At 38.6% G+C, this 24,263-nt stretch overlaps 1 protein-coding gene across 5 annotated transcripts in view; it reads left to right on the forward strand.

The window, feature by feature from the left end:
• Nucleotides 1-24,263, forward strand: part of GAK (cyclin G associated kinase) — a 70,195-nt gene that overhangs the window by 15,983 nt on the left and 29,949 nt on the right. For all 5 annotated transcript variants that reach the window (XR_012649037.1, XM_075020917.1, XM_075020920.1 and 2 more), the window contains 9 exons: nt 282-407; nt 1,549-1,638; nt 7,009-7,144; nt 7,752-7,864; nt 8,433-8,544; nt 10,612-10,735; nt 18,192-18,241; nt 18,339-18,487; nt 20,940-21,062. Coding sequence is in view for 4 of the 5 variants with exons in the window: in XM_075020917.1 (XP_074877018.1) it covers nt 282-407; nt 1,549-1,638; nt 7,009-7,144; nt 7,752-7,864; nt 8,433-8,544; nt 10,612-10,735; nt 18,192-18,241; nt 18,339-18,487; nt 20,940-21,062 (1,023 nt within the window). In the remaining variant the exon portion in view is untranslated. The remainder of the gene's footprint in view (nt 1-281; nt 408-1,548; nt 1,639-7,008; nt 7,145-7,751; nt 7,865-8,432; nt 8,545-10,611; nt 10,736-18,191; nt 18,242-18,338; nt 18,488-20,939; nt 21,063-24,263) is intronic.

The following is a 24,263-nucleotide window of genomic DNA, read 5'->3' on the forward strand; positions in this document are numbered from 1 at the left end:
CTTAGGCACTAATGAGATTATTTTTCTTCCTGGAGTTTATTTCATGCTCTCCTGAATGTTTCCTGCTCATAGTGGTTTTGGTGCTTCCTTTTAAAAATTGGCTGTATTTCTACCATATACATCTACAGTACTGTCTCCAATCTTTGTGTTCCGGTAAACAACGTTCTCGGCTAAAGTGAGTATTTTTTTATGTATATGCACAAGTGAGTTGATGTTTAAAAGCATGTGTGTTAGTGTACAGAAAAGACATCTTTAATTTATTATTCTACCTCTTTTTGAAGGTGGAAAACTTGCTTATTAGTAACCAAGGGACGATTAAACTTTGTGACTTTGGTAGTGCTACAACTATAGCTCACTATCCTGACTACAACTGGTCTGCGCAAAAGAGAGCACTGGTTGAAGAAGAGGTGAGACTATTTTAATGTGATTAATCTTTATATCAAAAGTGGATTTGTTTAACTGTCACTATTAATCTAATATTGATTCAGGGGTCTTCTAAGAGAACTGAAGATTGTTTCAGTTGTAGTGTTCGTAAAGCTTTGTTTTTGTATTCATGTTGCCAGAGTTCAAACACTGTTTTGTAGCTGCATATACAAATACTGCTTCAACTTGGAGTGGAGTCCATTCTGCAATCTGGTGTGAAACCAGAAGTGATTACTAGAGCTTCTTCTAACTGTGCTCTTAACAGGAAGTCAAAAATTGGTTATGGCAAAGTGATTTCCACCTTCTCATCAGTTTTTCTCAGTTGAATGATATATAAAGAAGTAGCAAGTCTGCTCAGCAGAATTTGAATAGGCAGTATGGCAGTCCCGCTAGGACTACAGTAATGGTGTTGAGCACGCAGTGTGTTTTTGCAAAGTGCATTTATTCTTAGTTTAGAGTTGAGAGTAATGCTGGTAAATCTAATGTAATACATCAGCTGGACTGAGACCTTTTAAGTATGGAGAAATACAGTGACACTTAAAATTTGGGTGTTCAACTTCTGATATCACGAGTCTCTGTAAACTCCCCCTGTTCTGGAATCCAGCATCCTTGGAGAGCAATCCTTCGGTTTCTGGAGAAGAAAAGATGTTGTACCACTGTCTTGTATAGTCTATGCAAAAAGATAGTAGAAAAGGTTTCTTCAGGGATCCTTGTGAATATAGCTTAACTCTTTGGATGTGTCTGCACTGTCATCAAGTGTGATGAAATGAAGAATACATGCTAGAACATGAATTCACTTTTTGGTTTATTGTTGATTTTCTGTATTTGTGTCCATATCCCTTTTTGCCTTTTGTAGAACAGTCATTTTACTTCACATGCTTTGCAGTTTGGAAGGACTCTTGAATATCACAATGTTATTTGAGTACTACTGTCTTTATCCGGCCTTATATCAAAGCTGTTGTGACTATTGCAGGATTCAGTTGATGGCTTCTGCCTTGACAAGTATTTCTGAAATTTATTGTCAAAGTGAGAAAGCTCTCCATGTAGAATGGATAGCAGTTTCTTTGGTTGAATGCTGTTAGAGCTTATTCAAGTTTCTCTTTCAAGAAATTCTGTCTTCTGCAGATCACAAGGAATACAACTCCAATGTACAGGACACCAGAAATGATAGACTTGTATTCAAATTTTCCTATTGGTGAAAAACAAGACATTTGGGTAAGAAATCTTTCTCTTGCTAACTCGAAGCTGTTTATGTCATAGTGAAACTGATTCTGCAGTCTTCATGTTAATTTGTTGATTAAATAAATAAAGGCACCAAAATAAACATAGGATAGACTGTCTTACATTAAAGTAAACTTTAATAGTATGAACGGTGTATCTAAATATTAAAAGAATGAGATTAGTATTTGAGATTTTTCTCCCAGATCCAGCTTGACTTCCACTGTGAGAGACAATGCTGAACTTTGACATTCACTAGAACTGTTACCTAGTTGGAGCTTGCCACCATACAGCCAGAATACTTACAGTCCTTAGATTCAAATTCTTGCCTTTCATGCTCTGCCATGCATGTAATCCTGGGACAGCCTATTGCTGAGTTCAAAATGGTTATATATAGGTATTGCATCTAGATAAAATTCTGACAAGCAAGGATGAGAATGATGCAGAGATTATTCATGCTTTGTATAGAAAGGATGATAAACTGTTAACATTCACTAGAAAAATCTGTAGCCAGAATTAAAGGTAAGTATTAAATCCTTAGTTGTACCTTTTTTCAGTTGTGTAATAGTATTGAGGTACTGCCCAGTGACTTTGTGCTTAGGGACTTAGTTTATTGGATCTTTTTTGCAGATACAGGTGTCAAGCTGTTCAGCTGTTATCTGTATTGGCGGTGTGTCAAAAGACAAATTGAGAAAATGTAATACCGGTGCTTTAGAAGTTTTTATTTGGAATCTCAGAACTTCATTCAGCAGGCCAACAAGTTATTACGAGGTTTTTTTGGTCACTTTGTCATGCTGCTTTTTTACCTGCTGGCATGTGAGCACTCAGACTGACCCAGGTAGCTTCTGTAGAAGGGACTGTGCAGCTTTGGGGCAACATCTGGGGGAAGTGGGCTCTTCTGTTGTCCTATTTTCAGCTGGGATAGAGTTAACTGTCTTCCTAGTAGCTGGTACAGTGCTATGTTTTGAGTTCAGTGTGTGAAGAATGTTGATAACACTGATGTTTTCAGTTGTTGCTAAAGTAGTGTTTAGACTAAAGTCAAGGATTTTTCAGCTTCTCATGCCCAGCCAGCGAGAGAGCTGGAGGGGCACAAGAAGTTGGCACAGGACACAGCCAGGACAGCTGACCCAAACTGGCCAAAGGGGTATTCCATACCATGGGATGTCCCATCTAGTATAGGAACTGGCGAGTGGAGGCAGGGGAATCGTGGCTGGGGGACTAGCTGGGTGTCAATCGGTGGGTGGTGAGCAATTGCACTGTGCATCGTTTGTACATTCCAATCCTTTTATTATTGCTGTTGTCATTTTATTAGTGTTATCATTATTAGTTTCTTCTTTTCTGTTCTGTTAAACTGTCCTATCTCAACCCACAAGTTATACTTCTCTTCCCGATTTTCTCCCCCATCCCACTGGGGTGGGGAGGGGAGCGAGTGAGCGGCTGTGTGCTGCTTAGTTGCTGGCTGGGGTTAAACCATGACACTGTTAAGTGTATCGATGCTGAGGCTATGTGGATGGTATTGGCTTTGCGGAATTGCGTTGCTGCAACTGGAATTGCCTTTTAGCCAAAATGAATCACAATCAGTGTTTAAAATATTCAAAATGTACCACTGCTAGAATCCCAAGTTACAGATAAAGCAGAGGGAATGAAAAACATTCTCTAGCAATTAAAGCAAAGATCAAATCTAAGTGGTCTCTTCACTTCCTGTGCGTTCAGCTGCTTGCCTTTGTGCTTTTCTGCGCCGTGTGGCTGTGGATACTGTCTTCTGATGTGCATGGTGTCTTGGACTGCACAAGGAGTAGTTTCATTCCTCCACCTAAATTATGATCTGCCTTACTTCTTTGTAAACAGGCATTTCTGTGGCAGAGTAGGTGGTATTTCCTGTACTCCCCTGCTGGATTAATTAATGTGGACTATATGGTGCTTCAGTGTATATATTACGGAGAGCTTATTATCGACTGACAAAAATGTACTTGCTATACAATAATACAGAATTAATATATGCAGTTTTATTTCTGGCCCTGGATTGAGAGACTGAGTAAGTGTTTTGGAGTAACTAAATCTCAAACCTTTGAGACTTTAATAACATTCATATCTTTGAAACTGTTAGTGGGATGAATTGACAACCAAGGACAGTTGGAGATGGTGCACGCAGAGGACTGGAGGCAGCAAGTACATTTCTTAGCTGATGTCTTCACTGGCTTGTTTTATTTGTGGGCACTATAAAAGCCCGTATGCTTAAGCAACTAAGGTGGGGTTCAGAAGAAACTTTGAGGAGGAATTTTCCAGGCTGAGCAAACATTTTCTTGGAGGTATTGGATGTTTTATTATCAAACTTTTATAGGCCAGGTGGAAGAACATGGTACTATTACAATAGTATAACTGTGCCAGTATATTTCATATCTTAACTTATATGAAAATACATATATCAACTTATGTAACAGATGAAATTATCCTAACTATCCAGAACACCTGGACTATTCAGAGATTAGAATTTAAGACTGATTTCTGGCTTTGGTGGTGTTCCCTTGTGAGGTTGCACAGGTGTTAAGTTTGGGCACACCAAGGAATTTGAAAGTTCCCAGGATGTGGTAGTCCCGATTTTGTGATTTATGAGGCTTGAATGAACCTGTCTGAAAATGATCTTAAACTTTATTTGTTTTAAGAGTTTAATAGCCTTCTGATTGTAGGAAATAAAGGGACCATCATTTCAGCTTATTTTCTTCCAGTCTCTATCAAAACAAGTGTTTTAGGGATGATGTGTCCCTCTAGTGTCATTTAAACAAATTGATTAACACTTAAGTGCTTACCTAGTCAGTGCATTGCATAACAGAATGTATCTGTTGGAAATACAAAAGACTAAATTCTGTCCCCACAAATAAAATGAGTGTTCTTGAAGCACAGGATGAAGATGAAGTAAAACTTCTGAGCCTTTTTATAAGAAAAATGTCGTTTTTGAACGTGTTCAGTGTTGCAGGACTACTCATTTTTGTATACTGTGAAATTCATAAAATGGATTTATTGTAATGATTTTTAAAAAGATAGGAATAGGAGAATCCCTGAACCTGAAAACTTCCATGAAAGGGAAGAACCCCACAAACCTATTTAGAAACATACTTAGCAGCAGTATTGCTACTTGGAGCTCTGTAATTGACATGCCAAGCAAATTAATGTTTCGCTAAATGTTCTGTCCTCAGAGAAACATCATGACTAATGATTTCTAAAGGAGTGTGAAGCTTATGTCTCAAGCACTGGGAATATATATACAGTTGCATGAGTCAGCAGTTGATGATAGCAACCTGAGATTAGCAAGCTTAATCAATTTCATAGTCTAAAATTCTGCTTTAAATATCATTGCCTGAATTAAAGACAGCATAAACAAGAAGAATGAGCCAAAGTGTTCATGAATCAGAAAATTTGTAAACTTTTTTCCATTCTGTGATAAGCTTCACACAAAGATGGTGGGTGCTGCAGAGTTCTGTTTGTTTGTGGCTATGGGGACCTTCCAGCTTCCTGCAGGACCGTGACGCTATCTATCACAGGGTATGAGATAAGGTGTAGAGGTACAGGATAAGGTGTCTCTTTATCCTTGGGTTAATATCCTTGTATAAAGTTGCAACACTCCTTTGAGTGGCGGAGGAGGAAGAGGACAGAAGTGTGCCATCATCTGCTCATGTCCCTGTCTGGGGCTGCAGCTGTCAAAGACAGGACAACCACTAACTGAAGCAGCCACTCTGTTGCCACAGGCAGCCCCTGCCTCCCTGCCTGGGGATCTACCAGCCTCACAACAAGGTTGTCCATTCCATGTCTCCTTTATGTCTGGGAGACACCTATCCTGGGCCAAAAATGCTGGCCACCACCAGCGTTCTGCCTACTGACATGGCCACTACATCACTAGGGCTAGGGTCAGGAGCTCAGTCCCACGGTACCCAGTGAAAAAGGGTACAGACCTCCCTTTCCCCATGGCTTTTGGGAGCTTCTAGCTCCCTGTAAGACCACCATGGGGTAGGGGTTGGTGTTATCTTTCCTGTAGACTGTTGGCACCTCTCCAGCTTGGTGGCAGAGGAGGGAGGAAGAGGATGGGAGTGTGCTGTGGTCCGGTTGTTTCCCTGTCTGGACATCCAGCTGTAGCACAAAGCAGCCACTCTCCATCACCATGGGAAGCCCCAGCCTCTGTGCCCTGCCCTCACTGTCCTTGCTCATCTGGCTGCTCATCTGACAGCTGGTGCTGTCACCAACTGACACTGCCAATGTTTGGCCTGCTGTGACACCACCATGACATCTGTATACTGTTTGGGTAAAAAAATGCTTGGATGGCTGGGCCCAAAGAGTTGTGGTGAATGGAGTTAAATCCAGTTGGCAGCTGGTCACAAGTGGTGTTCCCCAGGGCTCAGTACTGGGGCCAGTTCTGTTTAATATCTTTATCAACAATCTGGATGAGGAGAGTGCCCTCAGTAAGTTTGCAGGTGACACCAAGTTGGGAGGGAGGGTTGATCTGCATGAGGGTAGGAAGGCTCTGCAGAGGGATCTGGATGGGCTGGATTGATGGGCTGAGGCCAATTGTATGAGGTTCTATAAGGCCAAGTGCCACGTCCTGCACCTGGGTCACAACAACCCCATGCAGCGCTACAGGCTTGGGGAAGAGTGGCTGGAAAGCTGCCTGGCAGAGAAAGACCTGGGGGTGTTGGTCGACAGCTGGCTGAATATGAGCTGGCAGCGTGCCCAGGTAGCCAAGAAGGCCAACGGCATCCTGGCCTGTATCAGAAATAGTGTGGCCAGCAGGAGCAGGGAGGTGATTGTTCCCCTGTACTGGTGAGGCTGCAGCTTGAGTCCTGTGTTCAGTTTTGGGCCCCTCACTACAAGAAAGACATTGAGGTGCTGGAGTGTGTCCAAAGAAGGACAATGAAACTGGTGGAGGCTCTGGAGAACAAGTCTTAGGAGGAGCGGTTGAAGGAACTGGGGTTGCCTATTCTGGAGTAAAGGAGGCTGAGGGGAGACCTTATCACTCTCTACAACTACCTGAAAGGAGGTTGTAGCGAGGTGGGTGCTGGTCTCTTTTTCCAAGTAGGAAGTGATAGGACGAGAGGAAATGACCTCAAGTTGTGCCAGGGAAGGTTTAGAATGGATATTAGGAAAAATGCCTTCACTGAAAGGGTTATCAAGTATTAGACTAGGCTGCCCAGCGAAGTGTTTTGAGTCACCATCTCCGAATGTCTTTAAAAGACATGTAGATGTGGTGCTTAAGGACATGGTTTAGTGGTGGACTTGGCAGTGCTAGGTTAATAGTTGGACTCGGTGATCTTAAGGGTTTTTTCCAGCCTAAATGATTCCATGATTCTGTGAAATATTTCTGTCTTTTTCTCTGTGTAGGCTCTGGGCTGTATCCTGTACTTGCTGTGCTTTAGGCAACATCCATTTGAAGATGGAGCTAAACTTCGCATAGTCAATGGGAAATATGTCATGCCACAAAATGACACCCGCTATTCTGTGTTTCATGATCTCATTCGTAAGTTTACAGTATTACTTAATTTGGTGTCTTTATGGATACATCTTATTATTGACAGTGTTGTATTACTGGCAGTTAAATGCTGTTGACATGTGATGGTGAAAAAGGTTAACTGCAACGACTTCTTGTTTTATGAAAAATTTTAATCTTCTATCAAAAAACTTGGAGATTTTAAATGAAACTTTTGGGTTTTTAGTGCTGTTGCCTGCCTTGTTTAGGATTTGAATTAGTCCACAGGAGCAACTAGTGTATCAGTCTGGTTTCTCTGAATCTGCTTTAGAAGTTGTTTTCTTTAAATTTCAGATAGATCACTGGAAGCTTCAATTACAGTGCCGGAAAAATGCCTGTAACTCCAACAGTATTAGATATAAAGTTACTTCTGAGGTTATTCATTAACTGATCCTCAAATATATTCCTTGAAGTATTCTTAATCCTAAGTGGTGTTTTTTCGTGGGTACCTGTTATGACAATGATATTTGTAGTTGCTCCGCTCTGTTCATGTGTTTGATTGCTTATTGCACTGGAGCACAGTGAAGAAATTATTAATCTCTGCTGGGAGAGAAGCTCCGAAGGGTTTCTGTTACATTGTCTGAATCTCTTTTTTTAGGCTCCACTTTGAAGGTGAACCCAGAGGAGAGATTGTCAATCACTGAACTTGTGAATCAACTGCAGGAGATTGCAGCAGCTAGGAATGTGAATCCTAAATCCCCCATCACAGAGGTAAATATGTCTCATAAGGAGTATTATTTATTGGTTAAGGTCTCCTTTCTCTCCTCTTTTATACAGTGTGTGTGAGTTTAGTAACAGATGTCCGGAGAGGTACCCTGTGCCTTAGTCTTTTGAAAATTTCACACTGACTTGTTTCAAAATTCAATTGAATTGATCTGTATCACTTGATCTTTGAAAGTACACCTTTTAAAGCACAGAGCTTGCATGACATTAAAGGAAACTAGTTCAGTTCTGCTTGTTGAAAAACTTCTCATAGTCTTGGGTCATTCTTTAGTACAGAAGTGCTCTGTATGACATGCTGCATTTAATCATAATTGACTTGCACAGAAAAATCTAGTATACGAAGACTCTGCCTGCACTGACTTGAAACCCACTTAGTGTCTTCTGTTCGATGCTTAATTTACACAAAACAGCAAATGAATCAATTAGTGTATCTTAACTTCCTGGCTTTCTCCTGAGGTTCAGCTTGCCTGTTCTCACCAAGTAAAAGTAATTTACAAAGCATGACAAGTTGGCTAAATTGGCAAGAAAATACTCATAGTGAGTATTATCTCCTCAGCTCCTGGAACAAAATGGAGGCTATGGAAACAATACTCAGCCTCGGACATCTGTGACCTCTATTTCACAGAGCTCCAAGCCTGCAGGACAGCTCAACAATATGTACAATGCAGGTAAGTGCAGAAAGAGACATCATACTAGTGTAAAACCAATTGCATATCTTATATGTGGAAAAAAAAACCCCACAACATTTGGGGGTTTTAGACATTTTGCACAAGTACTAGCTATTTTGCATTTATATCACTGTTTCTAACCTTGTTTTATGTTTCGCAAGGTTTGGTTGTATGTTGAGACATGCAAATGTGAATTTCTCAAGTTCATTGCTGGGCAAGATAAAATTTGGTTTCCTGTGTAAAATAGTTGAAACTAAAATGCACTATTGATCTCTAGAAGTGGGAGAGTTGAAATAAGTAAACTAAAACTTGATGAAAGTGGTGGATACAAGAAGCAATAATGTTCTTAAGAACAAGAGCTTTAGAGAAAGTACTCTTCAGGTTATGACAAATCAATAAAAAGTAGCTTATTTTAAACCCCAAACTTTCCGGTTCAATGAGGCAATGATATTTGAAAGGGTCTTGTGTAAAAAGCAGAGTTTAAGAGGAGTTTAAATTTAAACTGTTAAAAGTCTTCTGAGAAAAGTGCTGTATTTTAACTGAAAACTTGTTACATTGTGGCAGAAGTTACTGAAATCAGTACATACCCTGAGTTTGTGCACAATATTGGCTATTTGGTGTAAGAAAGTGACAGTTGTCAGGCAGTTGTTCTGGGAAAGCAAAGACATCAGATATGTTACAACTTCAAAAGATAGCAGCCATTTTGTGTCTTTTGGTATAACTTTATGCTAAAACGTGCTTGTTGTTGGACTACCTCCACCATTAGACACCAAAGAAATGCAGATGCAATTGCAGGGATTTTGACTATGGATCACACTAGTTCATTAATGCTAAGGAGTCACTCACCTGACATGTATTTATTTTGGCCTATGAAAAGCCTGTATGAGGAAGAAATAGTATTTTTCCTTTCTTCCCCCTGAAAAGACTTCTGAGCTTCTGTGATAGTTGAAGCACCTCTGACAGTGACCATAGTCTAAAGCTATTTAGTTTTGTCACTTCCAAAAGACTAGTGGCTGACAGCCTCAAAGGGGAAAAACAGCAGCCTAAGTTCAGTTTAGCCTAAACTCAGTACTTTCAGAAATAGCCATAGCTGGCACTGCCTTGAGGCCAGCTAATTATGGGAGGATTGTGCAGGGAGGACTTCAGGAGAAGGTTGCACCATAGGACATTAATGGTGAGGAGAAGGAGTTGTGGTTCCATCTGAGGAAAAACAGTAGCTGGACTAGCAGTACTAAATTGAGTCAACCAAAACACATCTCAAAAATGACACAATTAAAAGCCGACATACCCATTCTGTAAAAATGGATATTCCAGAGTTCATTCAGTTGAAAATACTTGCACTTAATATAGTAAAGAAAATGAGAAACTTGATAGGTTTATTTGCATCCAATTTCTTATTAAAAGGCAATTTCTGCACCCATCTTGTCACTTATCATATGTGAATATGGAACATTTCAATTAATGTAGAAGATATCAAGGGAATATTTCATACTGTTCAGTTTTCTTTCCAGCTCGATATTTCTTGCTTGATATTAGCAATTCAGCATAAGTAATGAGACAAAGGATATTAATGTTCCAGGGAAACTTTTAAAATTGGGTAATATTTATTAGAGTAATGCTGTCTGTATATCAATTTCTGTGGAAGAATCCAGCTTCCTAATAGGATTATAATCAAAAGGCTGGCCATCTGTTTTGTGCAAGAATGAGTACTGTTTGTTGTATACAATCATATTAATAGGGATGTTGTGCTGGGATGCTGTGCTAGCTGGGATGTTGTGCTTAAAGTAACTTAATTATGCCAGCTGCTTTTGAAGCCCTATATTAAAATGTCTCTACTGGGGGTGCTTAAGTAGATATGCTAACGATAAGCTGCACCTTAAGAGACTGATACTAAAAAAAGACAGTATTTTGCTGTACTGGCAATTTGAAATAAATGCTTTACTTTCAGAACAGCAAGGTGTAGCCTCTATGTGCATTCATTTCCAGCTTTGTAGGCAACTTGCTTTGGTGTGGAGTCCATTCCAGGATACAATTTAAAGTACAATTATTTTTATTCAACTACTCTAGGCCTGACCGTTGCGGAATGTGACCAGACTTATGGAGGGTTCTTTGATATTCTGAGGGGTGGAACAGAGCGATTTTTCACTAATATTAAGGATACATCTTCTAAAGTTATCCAGTCTGTGGCCAAGTGAGTAAAAAAAAAAAAATAAAAAATTAAAATTGTGCTGGTGAGAGTTCTAAATGAAGGGTCAGGAGCTTATTCCAGAAATTATCAAATTTAGCATACTTTTCCAAGTATGAGCTCTAATAGTTGGTAGCTAGCCCTGAGATTTTAAGAATGATAGTAATACAAAAGTTACTTTAGCAATCATTTACTGGAAATGAGATTGTTGGGGGCAAAAGCCTGTCCTTAAGTACTACTTTACCTGCTGTATTCTGGATACTGAAAGCTTGGGAGAGATGAGCAGGTGGGAGCTGGAGCAGGGTGGAGAGGTATGGACTAGGACTATCATGGTTCAGAATGAATAAATTGCATTAGTAGATAGGGCCTCCGTGAATAAGAAAAGAAGAAAAAAAGATGGAGCAGTGAAAGGGAATGGAGGTGAGAAGAAAAACTGCAGGGAAATAGTGTATGGACTCGTCTGTCCAGTTTAGTTTTCAGGTGGAATTCTATGCCCTCAAGGCAAAGTGAGAGGATCTGCACTGTTTGTCTCCTTTGCCCTGCATTACGTGGAAGAATATTCTCCTGTTTCTATGTATGTGTTCTGGGATACCTAGTCTGTGATTATTTCTTTCTAATCAGATTTTCAGTCCCATTCAAAATGTTTCTAGTACCTCTGTGGTCAATATTGATCAATCTGTATGATTCATACTTTTTAAACTTATAATCAAAAAGTGTAAAAGGTTTTTCTTAATTATAGGAAGAGCAGGTAAGTCACTGCTGAATACCATGACTGAACAAGAGCCTCCTAAGGAATATTGTGTCCTTCACTGTAGGGTTTATGGCCCTTTAATTGGAATACTGTGCTATGGCTTGTGAATTGTATTGCTTGCAAAATGTTTTTCTGTCACTGAGTGTAATTTCTGTGTAATGCTGCTCTAAAATCTTTGTAATGATCAGATAAGTTAGATCTGTAGATCTTGCACCTCTGTAGACCCTTCAACTGCATTTTTAGCTGTTTGCTCTTACATTTAGTCTGTTTAAACTTTCTATGTGTGGCTTAGGCCAGGTTCTCTATTTTTTAAAGGTCACAAAAGCTATGCAGCTTTGGTTTGTCCTTAAGCTTTCTATAGCTTTTGACACACTAGAATCAAACTTTTCACCCCAGGGAAACCACACTGACACAAGAGAAGACAGGGAGGTGTGCAAGGGAAATGAACTGTTGCATGCTGAAAGTGGTAACTTGTTAGCAGCTTAGCAGAACTGTAGGAGTTCCATGTATGAAGTAACATGATGAGCTACAACTTCTAAGTGACTGCTCCCTTTTATTTCTTTGGCATGTGCTGTCTTGCAGGCCTCTGTTCTTTACCTCCTTGTACCTGTTACCTTCTGTGGAACTGATCTTCCTCTCCCCTCCACTTCAGTCTTACTTCTGTTCCTTTTGTTCTATCTTGTTAAACGAAATTTCCTGTGTGGTAAAACATGGAAATATTCTGCAGATTCCTTGCCTTTGACAGCTCTGCTATTTATAAACTTGAAGGTACTTAATTCCTTGTCTTAAATTCTGCCAGTTTTGCTTAGATTTAAGTCTTGCAGCAGAGATTACTTTTCTTCCTTTGTGACAGATAACACTTAAATTCTTCTCTACCTTTGACAAAGTTATGAGCCCTACTTTCCCATGCCTGTGTTCCTGTATTAGATCTTACTTGTACTATATTTTGATTGTACACTATGTGCTTCTGAAGCACTCCTGCACTTCACTTTCTTGGGTTCTTGTCTCCACTTGACTTTATGAATTGTTATGCCTCCATCAATCAGTTATGTTTGAAGAAGTTTTCCTTTCCTGCTCTTGCAAGCGGCTTCTTCCTTAAAGGCCACTGGAAGTTTAATTACTTGTTTGAGTTTCATCTTGTGCCATTTTCCCCTTTTCTAGTGGTCAATTAGGACTGTCTAAAATTGACTTTTTAATATGGAATGGCTTATGCTGTGCCTGCACCTTATTCTAAATTTCTCCTCCCTGCTAGGTGTCTGGCTTTTTGCTTTGTGTGATTTCCTTTGGTTCCATTCTAAATGTAGTGTGCAAGGAATAAAACAATAACTGTACATCCAACTGCATCTGCAGAGCTCATCTGGCAGCTTCTGAAGTCTAGGACAGTGAGTTCTTACTGTCCGAAAAGATGCTGTTCAGTTCCCATGATCTTTACAATTGTTTGTTTAGATTATGGTGACTGCCCCAAATAAGTCTTGCATCTCTCTTATTCTTAGAGTTACGATGCTACTTCTGAGTTCCTAGTTAGTGTTCTGTGACTGAACAATACGCTTGGCGTGTTAGTTAGAATCCCTTTTTTGACAGAACTTGGAAAGTATGATTGAGATGGAACTTGAGGCCCTTGAGTCCTACACAGAGCCCCATGGCAGGATTGTATATGCTTTAAATTTGCATGGGACATAAGGAACTGTTAGAATTCTCCAAACTGCTTCAAGCCTTTTCTGGCATGACTCCTTACTTTGTGGTAGTGTTTGAGCCTCTGTCAGGGATGCGACTGCTGTTGGAGACATTTTAGTGCATGTCTTGTGGAACATACTAAGTATTAGTCAAAGAAAAGCTTACTACTTTTACATGTTATTTGTATTAATTACAGAACATCACATGTGGATTTTTACTAGAATTGAGTAGCTTGTGAATGTAACTGTTTGATGTGGTTTTGATTTGTAGCTCTTAATGGGTGGGAGTATTGTAATATCCAAATTAGATCAATGAGCCACAGACCTTCTCCAGCTAATGGGGGATGCAGCACTTCCACGGGCTGTGGTGAATTGACAGAGGATTGTCAGACAGTGTAAAGTCCCAAGGTTCATCATGAGGGGATCAGTCTCTCACAGATGTTTTGGACTGGGCTGATTGAATAAGGGTTTATATTTAGGTGACTTATGCGCATCACCGCTGTTGACAGAGCATGTGAGACTGTCAGATTTTTGTTTAAGCTCTGCACTAACACAAACAAATCTTGGTTTTGTAGAGGACTCCCTATCTTCATACAACTTTGTTTTCTTGTGTTACCTAAGTGAATTTGGCCATTGGGTTGGGGAGTGAAAGAAGAGGAGGGAATTTAGTGAGTACGTAATTATGTTGGTGAGAACCAGTTACTTCAGTACTTATTTTCTTTTGGTATTTAATCAATGCTGAAAGAGAAACTCCTTCCACTTGTAATTTGCCGATATTCTTTAGTAGCCCTTAGTTCTGTAATTTCCATTCCTTGATAAGTCTTACGAATATTTTTAATCTTAACTGTATTTAACAGGTCACTGAAATGGCAAAACATGAATTAACGTGAACAATACTTAATGTTATGCAGAACCTAAGGTAGTCTCAGGTTCTTTAGCATTTAACGTTCTTAGCATTTAACATTCACTATGCTGCTGAGAGTCCCACCACTGGGCTTGTGCATTCTTAAACTATTTATGCTTTAACTGAGCTGAAGTGTTAATTCTCTTTTTGCATCTACTGTAGGACGTATCTGTTTATATCATGGTCATTCTCTGCCTTTACAAACTTGTGTTGTGGCTACAGCTGGTACCATCAGGGACATGGGAATACCTCTTCTACTTTTGCATCCTTGACTGCCTTTTCAAAACTCTTCAACAAACATGAGAAGCAGACATTCTGGAAAAACTAAAATGTCTCTTCCTTGTCGTGCATTTTCCTCACCACACTTAAGCATTCCTCGTGTTGGAGTCTGTCATCTCATTAGGTAGGCTCTCTCCTTCCTACTTACCATTGCTTTTCTGAATTGTGGAGTTATTTCCTTTTTCTGCAGACAGACTTCTTTTTCACTGAATCCAAACTGCAGTGGAAGAGTTACTGTTCAGTAGTTGCTACAAAAAAGTTGATTTTTTCTTCTCTCCCATAGCTGCCTTTACCTTAATTCAAATTTTGATCTCTTATTTATCCTAATAAGTGATAAAGTCAGAAAACTAAAACACATGTCACAGGCTACTAGGAACAGAAGAGTGAATGAAGGCCATCTTCATTGTCCCCCAGGCCACCTCACTTGCAGGTGTTGCAGTCGCTTGCAGATTCAGGTCAGGCAGAATCAGTTTATAGCTACATGAGAGACAACACAGACCAACAGAGGTTCAGCCCTCTGTTGATACAAACTGACCTAAAAGAAAGTACTGGGGTGTACACGCACTTAAGAGCAGATGCACGTTGCTCTGTGAAGGGGCCTGAATACAGCAGAGCAGCGTCTGCATCAAAGGGAACTTTGTTCCAGCAGATGTACCCGTGTGTGCCTGATAACTCAGTCTGCAGCCATGTGGCCTCAACATACCTCTGTTCAGCTCATCCACCTCTTGCTTGTGATGCTGCTGTGCCCTTGACCAGCTTTTATGCTTATTGAGGTCTGCATCCACACAGGTTACAGATGCCCTGCCAAAAAACATACATAAATGTTTTAAGTATCTGGTCTTCACTGGTATTGAAAGCAGCATGCTGAACTTATGCTCACTCTTGTTTTGCTTTGTCAGAACATTCTCTTTCACTGAAAAGATTATAATCTAGTAATCTAGGGAACAATCAGGTGCCTTTTATTGCTAGCTTTCTTTGTTTCTAAGGTAATTTTGTTTCTGGTTTGCTGCATTAATGTTTTATTTCATGGACCTTTGTGTTGTACTAGGTAGTTGAATGATGAATTCAGTTCTGTGAAGCAAACCCAAGTGGGAACAGATTGATGTGAACTTCGGTGCTGCATTTCATCCTGGCTTTTTAAAAAATAAACTGCAAAAATGGTGGTGTTTTTCTACTCTTATGAGCATAGAGATGTCTGGAGGAAGACTGCTTAGTGTTAGAGCATTATTTTTAACTGAAGATAATGGTTTGTGGTGCTCACATTGTAGCTGTGCTGGTCAGTCTGTCATTCTTTATTCTTTCCCGTCTTCAGCTGTTATTAATATAAGGTAACTAGGCACTGTTGCAGAATTTTGTGCTGCATGCTAACTAGTTTATTTTGTGAATTTAATTGTTAATTTTAATTTAATTGTTTTAAACTTAATTTGCTGGAATGATCTTTTTGTTTAATATTAGTTATGGGCTTTTAAATGCAGCTGTTCTCTGACAAGATTAATAATGCCAACCATGTACACAGTGAAAAGTTTTTAACATCTAATTAAAATTTCTGATTTTATTTAGGCATTTATTCTGCAAAATGAGAATTCATATTTTGTTTGCTACATTTCCCATTAGACTTCTCACTAAAAAGCCTTGAAGTAGCCTGGTATCATCAGAAAAGTGGCTAAATATTGCTGTCAAAGTACTTTCCTGTTTAGCTTAATTAGAGCCTTAAAAAGCACACTGAGTTTTCCATATAGATCACAAGCCAGAAGTGCTCCATGCAATCTCTTGATTTGTTTGTATGATCTACTCTTACCACCTCCCAGCAACATTGCTATGTAAATGAAATTTCTGCTGTTAATAACATGAAAGACCTTATTCCTGACACTTATTTACAGGGTTGTATCTTGAAATGTGTAGCAATGCTTACCAGTGTGAAGAATATGCATTTTTTTCACCTTCCTGCCATTTAAAGCAATCTCAGTTACCAGTTTGATGTGAAACACTCCACTAAAAACAGAGTACGTTATGTTCAAGTCTTACTACTGAAGCTCTGAAATCTTCAGAATGAAGTTCAAGGAAGGTCACATGTCATAGAGTGCTTATGTTGATTTTGCAGTTTAGCAGCTACATTTTAATTAAGGCAGCACAAACATTCTGAAGCTTTTTCAGTTTAACAGGCTTCAAGTTGCCGCTTAACCTCAGTGTTACAGCATTGAAGAGATAATGGTTCTTTGTTCTCAGGCTATCGTATTAGGTGGTTCTTTATCTTGATATCAAAAAAGTTGATATCATTAGAATGATCTGCATGGTTTCTTGCTTGAAGCTGGTGGGTGTAAGCAACAAATAACATTTGACACTTCTCAGTCATATAAAGGACTATGTTCATCGCTAATTTTAATAAGAAATGATTATCTGTGAATGTAAATTCCTACTTTAATTAGTTCAGTTGCAACAGTGTTACCACTTGAGCTACATGATGAAGTTATGTCCTTCCAAAGGTGCAAAGAATTTTGAAGTAGAGTTTACTTGGCCATTTTGTCTACCTCCTTACGCAAGATTTTTGAAGGCTGAATTTTTTAGTGCTTTGTTTAGTGAAACTCTCAAAATTCCTTGTGGTGATTTCCATTTGTCTCAAGACCTTGGGTCATTATCGTTGTTAGGACAGTGATTATGGCATTTTGCATAAATACTGTTTAATGTGCTTTCAGAACAGTTGTTCTTGCCTTACCTAAAATTGTCTTCCTAATCCTTGTAAATTCAGTAATCTTTTATGAATCTCCCCAGCCTCCTTCATGTTTACTAGCAAGCAGTAAAGAATCAAAGCATAATGTTCTCTTGATGTTTCAGAATTTGAGTGCAGTGTACTAGGTCTGCTCTTTCAAGCAGTGTCTTGAAACTTGGCAGCAATATGAAAATATTGCTTTGATAGTGCCTCTGCATTCCTTAAACTTGCATCACAGTGTTGTGGTGATATTTTGATATTCTGGAGATATGCTACTGACTTAAATAAGTTAGGGATGTCTAAATCAAATTCTGTAGGTGAGGTTTGTTCTTAGTTTGCCAGTCAGAAGTGCAGACCTATTGATTATACTCAGGGATGTTGGCCAGCACTGGAGGCTCTTCAGTCTTTTTCTTGAGCTTTTTTGTCCTGCTACACAGCAGATAACCTAGAAACAAAAAAATAATAGTGGTCTTAAAATAGTAAATTGTTGGCATAATGTGGGTGATTAAGGAGAGATGAAGGGAATGGAGCTAAATTAAAAAAAATCACTGGTAGATTATTTTTCAAAAAGGCTGCTCTTTAAGACTGTGCATAACTATCTGAGAAAGAGATAAGTAATGAGTAAGGCCTTGCTTACTATAGGAGTTTTGGAAGTGAATTTTTGGAGGAAAGATTTAAATGAGGAAAGAGATTCAGGTTCTCTCTATTCATATGGAATCCAGAAATTGGGCAGCATGGCCATCTAGGCCAGAGAGTAACTTGCCAGAGTTACATAATTTAAAATGTAATGTTTTAACAAATGATCTTTGTTCTAAGAATTATGATGTCCTCTATTAAAGATATTAATGCATCCTCATTAGGCTTTCAAACTGATACCTACAATGAACCTTTATCAGTAAGAGCAGGGTCTAGAGGAATGAGTTAAACATTGAAGGCATCTGTACAAAATTGCCAGAAATGGTTTTGTTGCAACCAATATAAATGAGTAACTGTTCAAATACAACATCCAGTCTGAAAACTCTAGTCTGAAGCATGAGGTAACAAGCCTCAGCTGGAAGAAATGAAACTTTATTCATGGTGGTGAGTTTTAGACTTATGGCTTGAATGGTTCTATTTCATAGTATTAACTCCAATGTGTTCTGTTTCAGTTATGCAAAAGGAGACTTGGATATATCATACATCACTTCCAGAATTGCTGGTATGATAGCTGTGTCTGTCTTAAGAATAATTTCTGATTGTTCTTAATATATGAAAAAAGTAAATACTTCATCTGATGTTTGTTGTTCTGTCTTCAGTGATGTCCTTTCCAGCTGAAGGTGTAGAATCTGCCATCAAAAATAACATAGAAGATGTGCGGTTATGTCTGGACTCTAAACATCCTGGCCACTATGCTGTGTACAATCTCTCTCCAAGAACATACAGGCCTTCAAGATTCCATAATAGGGTGTGTATAGTTTTTGTGTATTTCTGTAAAAGGTCTTTCAACACAATGTCTTGGTTATACCTTCAGTTTTTTATTGTGAAATATGTTAAAGTAGGCTGCATAATCAAAAAGATGACAAAAGAGTAAGTATAAACATAAGGTCAAAGAATAACCTATATTGTGTTTGACTTTCAATCCAAACTTAACTGATTAAAGACTAATCAGTTAAAGACAAAGTATTGTCACACCTGAAAAAACAATTACTGCCTCTTTGGGTGGAAGCAATTTATCTGTTTCAGTATGAGGTTCAGGCAGAGGCTGTTCAACATGGAAGGCAAAGCTTAATCACACAGGAAACCTTCTGCATGATAATTTGGAGCAGGTACCTCAAAACAAAAATCTTCAGCAATGCTTTTGAGCACTAGATTGCTGAAAAGTCCACTGAGGCTGACATAGTGAACTGATTTATTCCTCATCCCACAAAGCTATCAATCTCTGCTTATGGAATGATAAATTCTGTCACTGGGAAACTGTTTACTCTGGGGATGGTTTTTTGCTTATGCAAGTCTGTGGTCCCTATACACTGATGTTCCTCATGTGTTGGTACTGTGAATGGTACAAGCTAATGTACCAATGAGCACAGCTAGATCTACCAGTAATCTGGAAATCTTCTGGTCTACATTTATCTTTTTGACATTCATTTTGTTGTCTGATCTTTGTTTTGCTGGGAAGTAATAGCAGATCATAACTTGTCAAAACATTGTAGATTCCTGCCCACTTTATTGACTGGGAGTATTTAGAATGTTTCTGCAAAACATTGTCTTCTGTTTAAAAGCAAAAAAAGGCAGCTATTCTACTTTGGAAAACAAACTCTTTAAATATATTAAGGAAACTTCCCCAGTCTATCTTTGAAATCTAGATGCACAGTGAGCAATACTGACTGACTTAACTTCATTATTCAGTGATAGGTGAGAGCAGCCATGGAGGAAGCTAAGGAAGCTTAGTTTTTCTTTAGTGCCTGCAAAAGATGATTATGGCAAGCCTTAAACTTGATCAGAGGAGAACAGCTTCTGAAATTCTTAATTCTGACACTTTGCATAGTAGGTGTTTATGAAATTATATATCCTTTCTTGCTTGCTGTATACTACCTGGATGAAACTTTTACAAATTTCTGTAACCTTGGTTAAAGTTAATGGTAGTTTTGAATTCTTCTCTGCTAGTTTTGAGTCCTACTTGGAATAGGTTGCTCAGATTGTGCATTTTCCATCATTCTGCTGATGATCAGAACATTTTGAGCTTAAAACATAGCCAAAGGAAAAGAAGGTAATGTTGTATGGTATACATCTTGTAACAAAACTAGTGTTTGGGCAGAAAGTAAACCGTAAATCAGAAAAAAGTCAGTTCTTGCTTTTTTGAATACACCTGCTTTTGTAGATTGTTTTCTAGCTTGTAGGTATAATGCTGCAATATGATTCTTTCACTGCTATTCTAGTATTTGAGGTGTACTGAAGCCCACATTGAATCCTGTGGTTAACAGGAATATAAAGGACTGCTTGCCTTAGCTTTTATTCGTTCACTGGTGACTTTGCATAAGCTTGCACTAACAAAAGAATGTACAATTTAAATCTCTCAAGTGATGCTTTCTGAAACTGTCCTCTTTTTTAATTAAAATACTAGAATACAGTGAACAGCTGTAGGAGACTTTTGTATGCCAGACCGTTTCTTTCAGCCTTTTTTCCTGAGCTTTGCACAAAAACAATCTCACTGAGAATTTTTTGTGATACTCAGATGATGCAGGTAATTAATCTCAGAGTAACCCTTGAACTTTTTTATCTGGGTAAGAAAACATGTTGCTGATAGCAAAATTTGGTCTTCCACATTCAGCAATTGTGGTCCCGGCTAAAAAGAAATAGAAAAAGCTTGCTTTATAAGTTGTTTCCTTGGTCACATCTAATCTTTTGGCGTTGCATGTGCTCAAGGATCAGGTTTCATATACTGCATTCTTACTGGACAGCTGATTTTAAGAATATAGACTCTCAGCAGTGAAGCTGATTATTCAGTAGTGTTTTGTAGCACTTATTGCAGAAGGAATATTACTTAATTGAAGAGGCTCTTTGAGTAAAGGACAAATGTAAAAGCAAACCAAGTCTTCCTGTTTGTTTGTTTGTTTGTTTTTTGCTTAAGAATATGTGCACAAATAAGTTGAAAGCTGTTTTACTTTATTCCTTGCTCTAAGAAAATTTCAGGTAGTAATCTGAGTTGTTACTTCTAGTGCAGCGGACTGCAGACATGACTGGAGTTTTATTGCACTTCACACTATAAAGTGGTGAGACTACTTTTCTTGAGCATCTTGCATAATTACTACCTGAAGGTGGCATTAAAGTGTAAAATTGCCTCATATACACAGCTTATGCTGTGCAAATGTATGTGATTACTTAATCTCATTTCTCACCTCTGCTTTCTCTCATTGCAGGTTTCTGAATGTGGCTGGCCAGCAAGACGAGCACCAAATCTTCAGAATCTTTATAGCATATGCAAGAACATGCATTTATGGCTGAAACAAGACCAGAAAAATGTTTGCATTGTGCACTGCCTTGTAAGAAGTTGGTTTAAGTTGAAATGCTTTGCTCAATCCAGCTTTAAATTGTGAATAAGGATGCTAGTATCCACTCAGTTTGTGAATATTACTGGCTTCCTTTACTGTGAGGCTTGGGGGCAATTCCATCCTTAGCAAAGTTATTTGCATAAATTTTCTCCTTCCGCAAATTAGTAGGGTAGTGTAGCCCTTGCTTACTTGCATGTAGCATGGAAGGCAGTATATAGGAGGGATTAAGGCAAAGTAGCCTTTGGGAGAAAGAATCTGCTCTACTATTTCAGTGTTTGCTCTATTTTTTGTTCATGTTTTCTGAGTGACAGCTGGGTATACACTGCATTTCCTACTACTGTCCATTTCGAACGTAATCTGTATCTGCAGAATTGCAGAAACTGACTATGATCGACTTTCGGTGGCACTTGCTTTTGCTGGTGGCAGGTTGCTATGTAACTTTCACTGTTCTCTAATGTATCATTAACCTTGATATAACCCCCCAAAGCAGTAAAACTCTCAAAGAGCCACCTCATGTCCAACGCGGGGGAGGGGGGAGGAATGAATTTAAAGAATAGTTACTATGCTCAGGACTTGAAAACATGAGGTTACTGTTATGTTTGTGTAAGAGAATTGCATGCAAAATTTTGACATTCTTCTCCTGCGCAGTAAAAAGATAAACATGACAGTTGTTACAATGTGTATTATGCTGCTGGAAAGCATTCAAAACCAGTCCTTTCATATGGTATAGCAGTCTATATGGAATGTCACTATGAGAATCTAAAGACTTGTTAATCTAGCAAAGTGTACTTCCTTAAACAGAGTTTTATGAGGAAAAAATCAGTTAATGCCAGCTCCTGAAAACTGATGGGATTTTCAGTGCTGCTGTGAGGTTAGGGATGCAATTCTATATTAAAGTGATACTTACAGTATCTTGGTATCACATGATTGGTCAAGTAGGTAAGAAGCAGATGTGAAGAATTAGCCCCAGTTTTTGTAACATCTTTCCCTTGAAGTGTTTCCTTTAAGGTACCTAACTCATTCCTTTTCTTCAGGTGTGAGGTAAGCTTGTGTATATACAGCTGCATGCCAGATGTGACGTGAGGACCATATACCAGAACTACTAGAAATGAATGATAGCTGCAATATGTGTCTTGGATTCATCTAGCTGGAAATTTTTGTAGATTTAAAAGCTAGGAAATCTAGGTTAAAAAGAATGCTCTGTCTGGTAGAGATAGAATTTTTTTAGTCTACTGCACTTTCTTGGATAACAAAACATAAGAGTTGCTTCTTGTAATGGCAAAACTGCCTCTAGATGGCTGGGATTCAGAACCAGGTAGGGCTTCCTGTTTTTCTGATCTTTACTGTGGAGGTTTGCAATAATGCAGTGAATTGCTAATTTTTTACATTGTAATTTGAGTGATCCAGTTGAGAACAAGCAGTTGAAAACAAGATTTAAATGGCAGCTCCGTGCTTTAGCTACAGTTAAGTCTTTTTGGACTGGCAATGATGGGGTTCTGTTTTTAACTGGTATCCTGTTCTGCTGATACTGTAAGACTGTAGCACATATGCCAGAGGCTGGAGTAGCTCCTTGACATCTGCAGTAACACTTTGTTCTGTGTAATTATTTGGGGCCATGCAGTGATCATCATCCTTGAAAAGTTGCACAGCTTTAAGAACTTAGTGGCAAAGAGACTTGCAACTGGCTATGCTGCAGCTCTTTCAGTGTACTTAAGTGTTGCTTCAGGTAGCTTTATTTGACCTGTGTTTAAATGAACCAAGTTAAGATAATTATGCACACACAAGGAAAAGTTATGTTTTATTTATTTTATGAAGGTTATTTCTTTTCAAAATAATTTAGACACAACTCCTCTAGTTTTTTGAGACTTTGGGACAAAACTTATACTCAAAATCTAGCTATTTCCAATAATTGGTTTTTTTTTTATTGCTGCCTTAATGATTGTTTATGCCTGAGGATTGTTTATTTTGGTAGCCGATATCTTACCATCTCATCTCTGTATGGGAGTGTTTCTTTTGCTCTCATTCTCAACTTATCAAACTTCTTTCTGAAGTGCAAGGTTCTGTCATCAGATTTGTTTACTAATGAATAAGATATTCTTTATTTTGAATGCTGTATTTCTGGTTGTAAAGTAGTCTTTAAAGTCTTGTAAAGTTGTCCTCTGACTTCATGCCATGGTTGCAAAGGGTTTGCTGTGACTTGTTTGCTGACCTCTTTGTACAATGATTTTTCTCCCCTTGGTATGGTGCTTTAATGTGGAAGTGGCTTTGTAACGCAAGTGTACATAGGTCACTGCTTGTTGTGCTGACCAGTATTGGTCCATTCTTCCCTTGTATTCATTAATGTTTTGTCCTAAGTGTAGGCTCTCAGGGTGGGACCATGGTTTTGTTTCATCTGTGTGAAATTTAACTGAAAGGCAGGGTCCAGCCCACAGAATCATAGACTAGTTCAGTGACTTCTGGAAATCATTGGGCTTGCTAGTTACACCAAGAGTAATAATATTGATTTGTTGAACTGCTCTTTAAAGATCTCACTGTTATGGAGCTGGCAGACCTTTTCATTGATCTATGTAATGGTAAGAGTAGAAGCCTGGCTTTGAAGGAAATGCCTGTTAAAACAGGTTGAGGAAAAACATTTCCTTCTTCCTCACTTCCACACTCATGCCAAATGACTACAAAAAAATCTGTTCCATGTTGTTAGTAAAAAAAAATTTGAGAGATTCTGTTCTGTCAACCATTACCTCTTCTGAATCTTCAGTATTCTGTAGTGTAGGGATGAGTGTGGGATGCGTGTAGCTGTGGTCCCTGCAGAAAGAGGTTCATTGTTTTAATTTCCTTCTCTTAGTTTAATAGCTTGCCACAAATCTCAGGCAGTCTTAGTCAGAAGACTAAAGTGTTCAGTGTGGCTTAGTTGTTCTGAATCTTAGGACTTCTCTTGTAGCAGAAGTCCATGGTTATCAGCCAAAAACAGCATTGAACTGGTGTTTCAGGTAGCAGCCAGGAAACAAACTTAAAAATGGATATTAGAGACAATAAGGTAGTAAATGTCAATTGAAAATTTCAAACAGTGTTAAAGTAAAGCAATTACTCACATTTGAGCAAGCAGATAATATGTAGTATTTTTTGTATTGTGTGGAAATTGAATGAAAACATTTCACATTCAGATACAAACTTCAAATCTAATGATCCCACTAG

Source organism: Buteo buteo, chromosome Z (assembly GCF_964188355.1).
Source record: "Buteo buteo chromosome Z, bButBut1.hap1.1, whole genome shotgun sequence".
Taxonomy (NCBI): domain Eukaryota; kingdom Metazoa; phylum Chordata; class Aves; order Accipitriformes; family Accipitridae; genus Buteo; species Buteo buteo.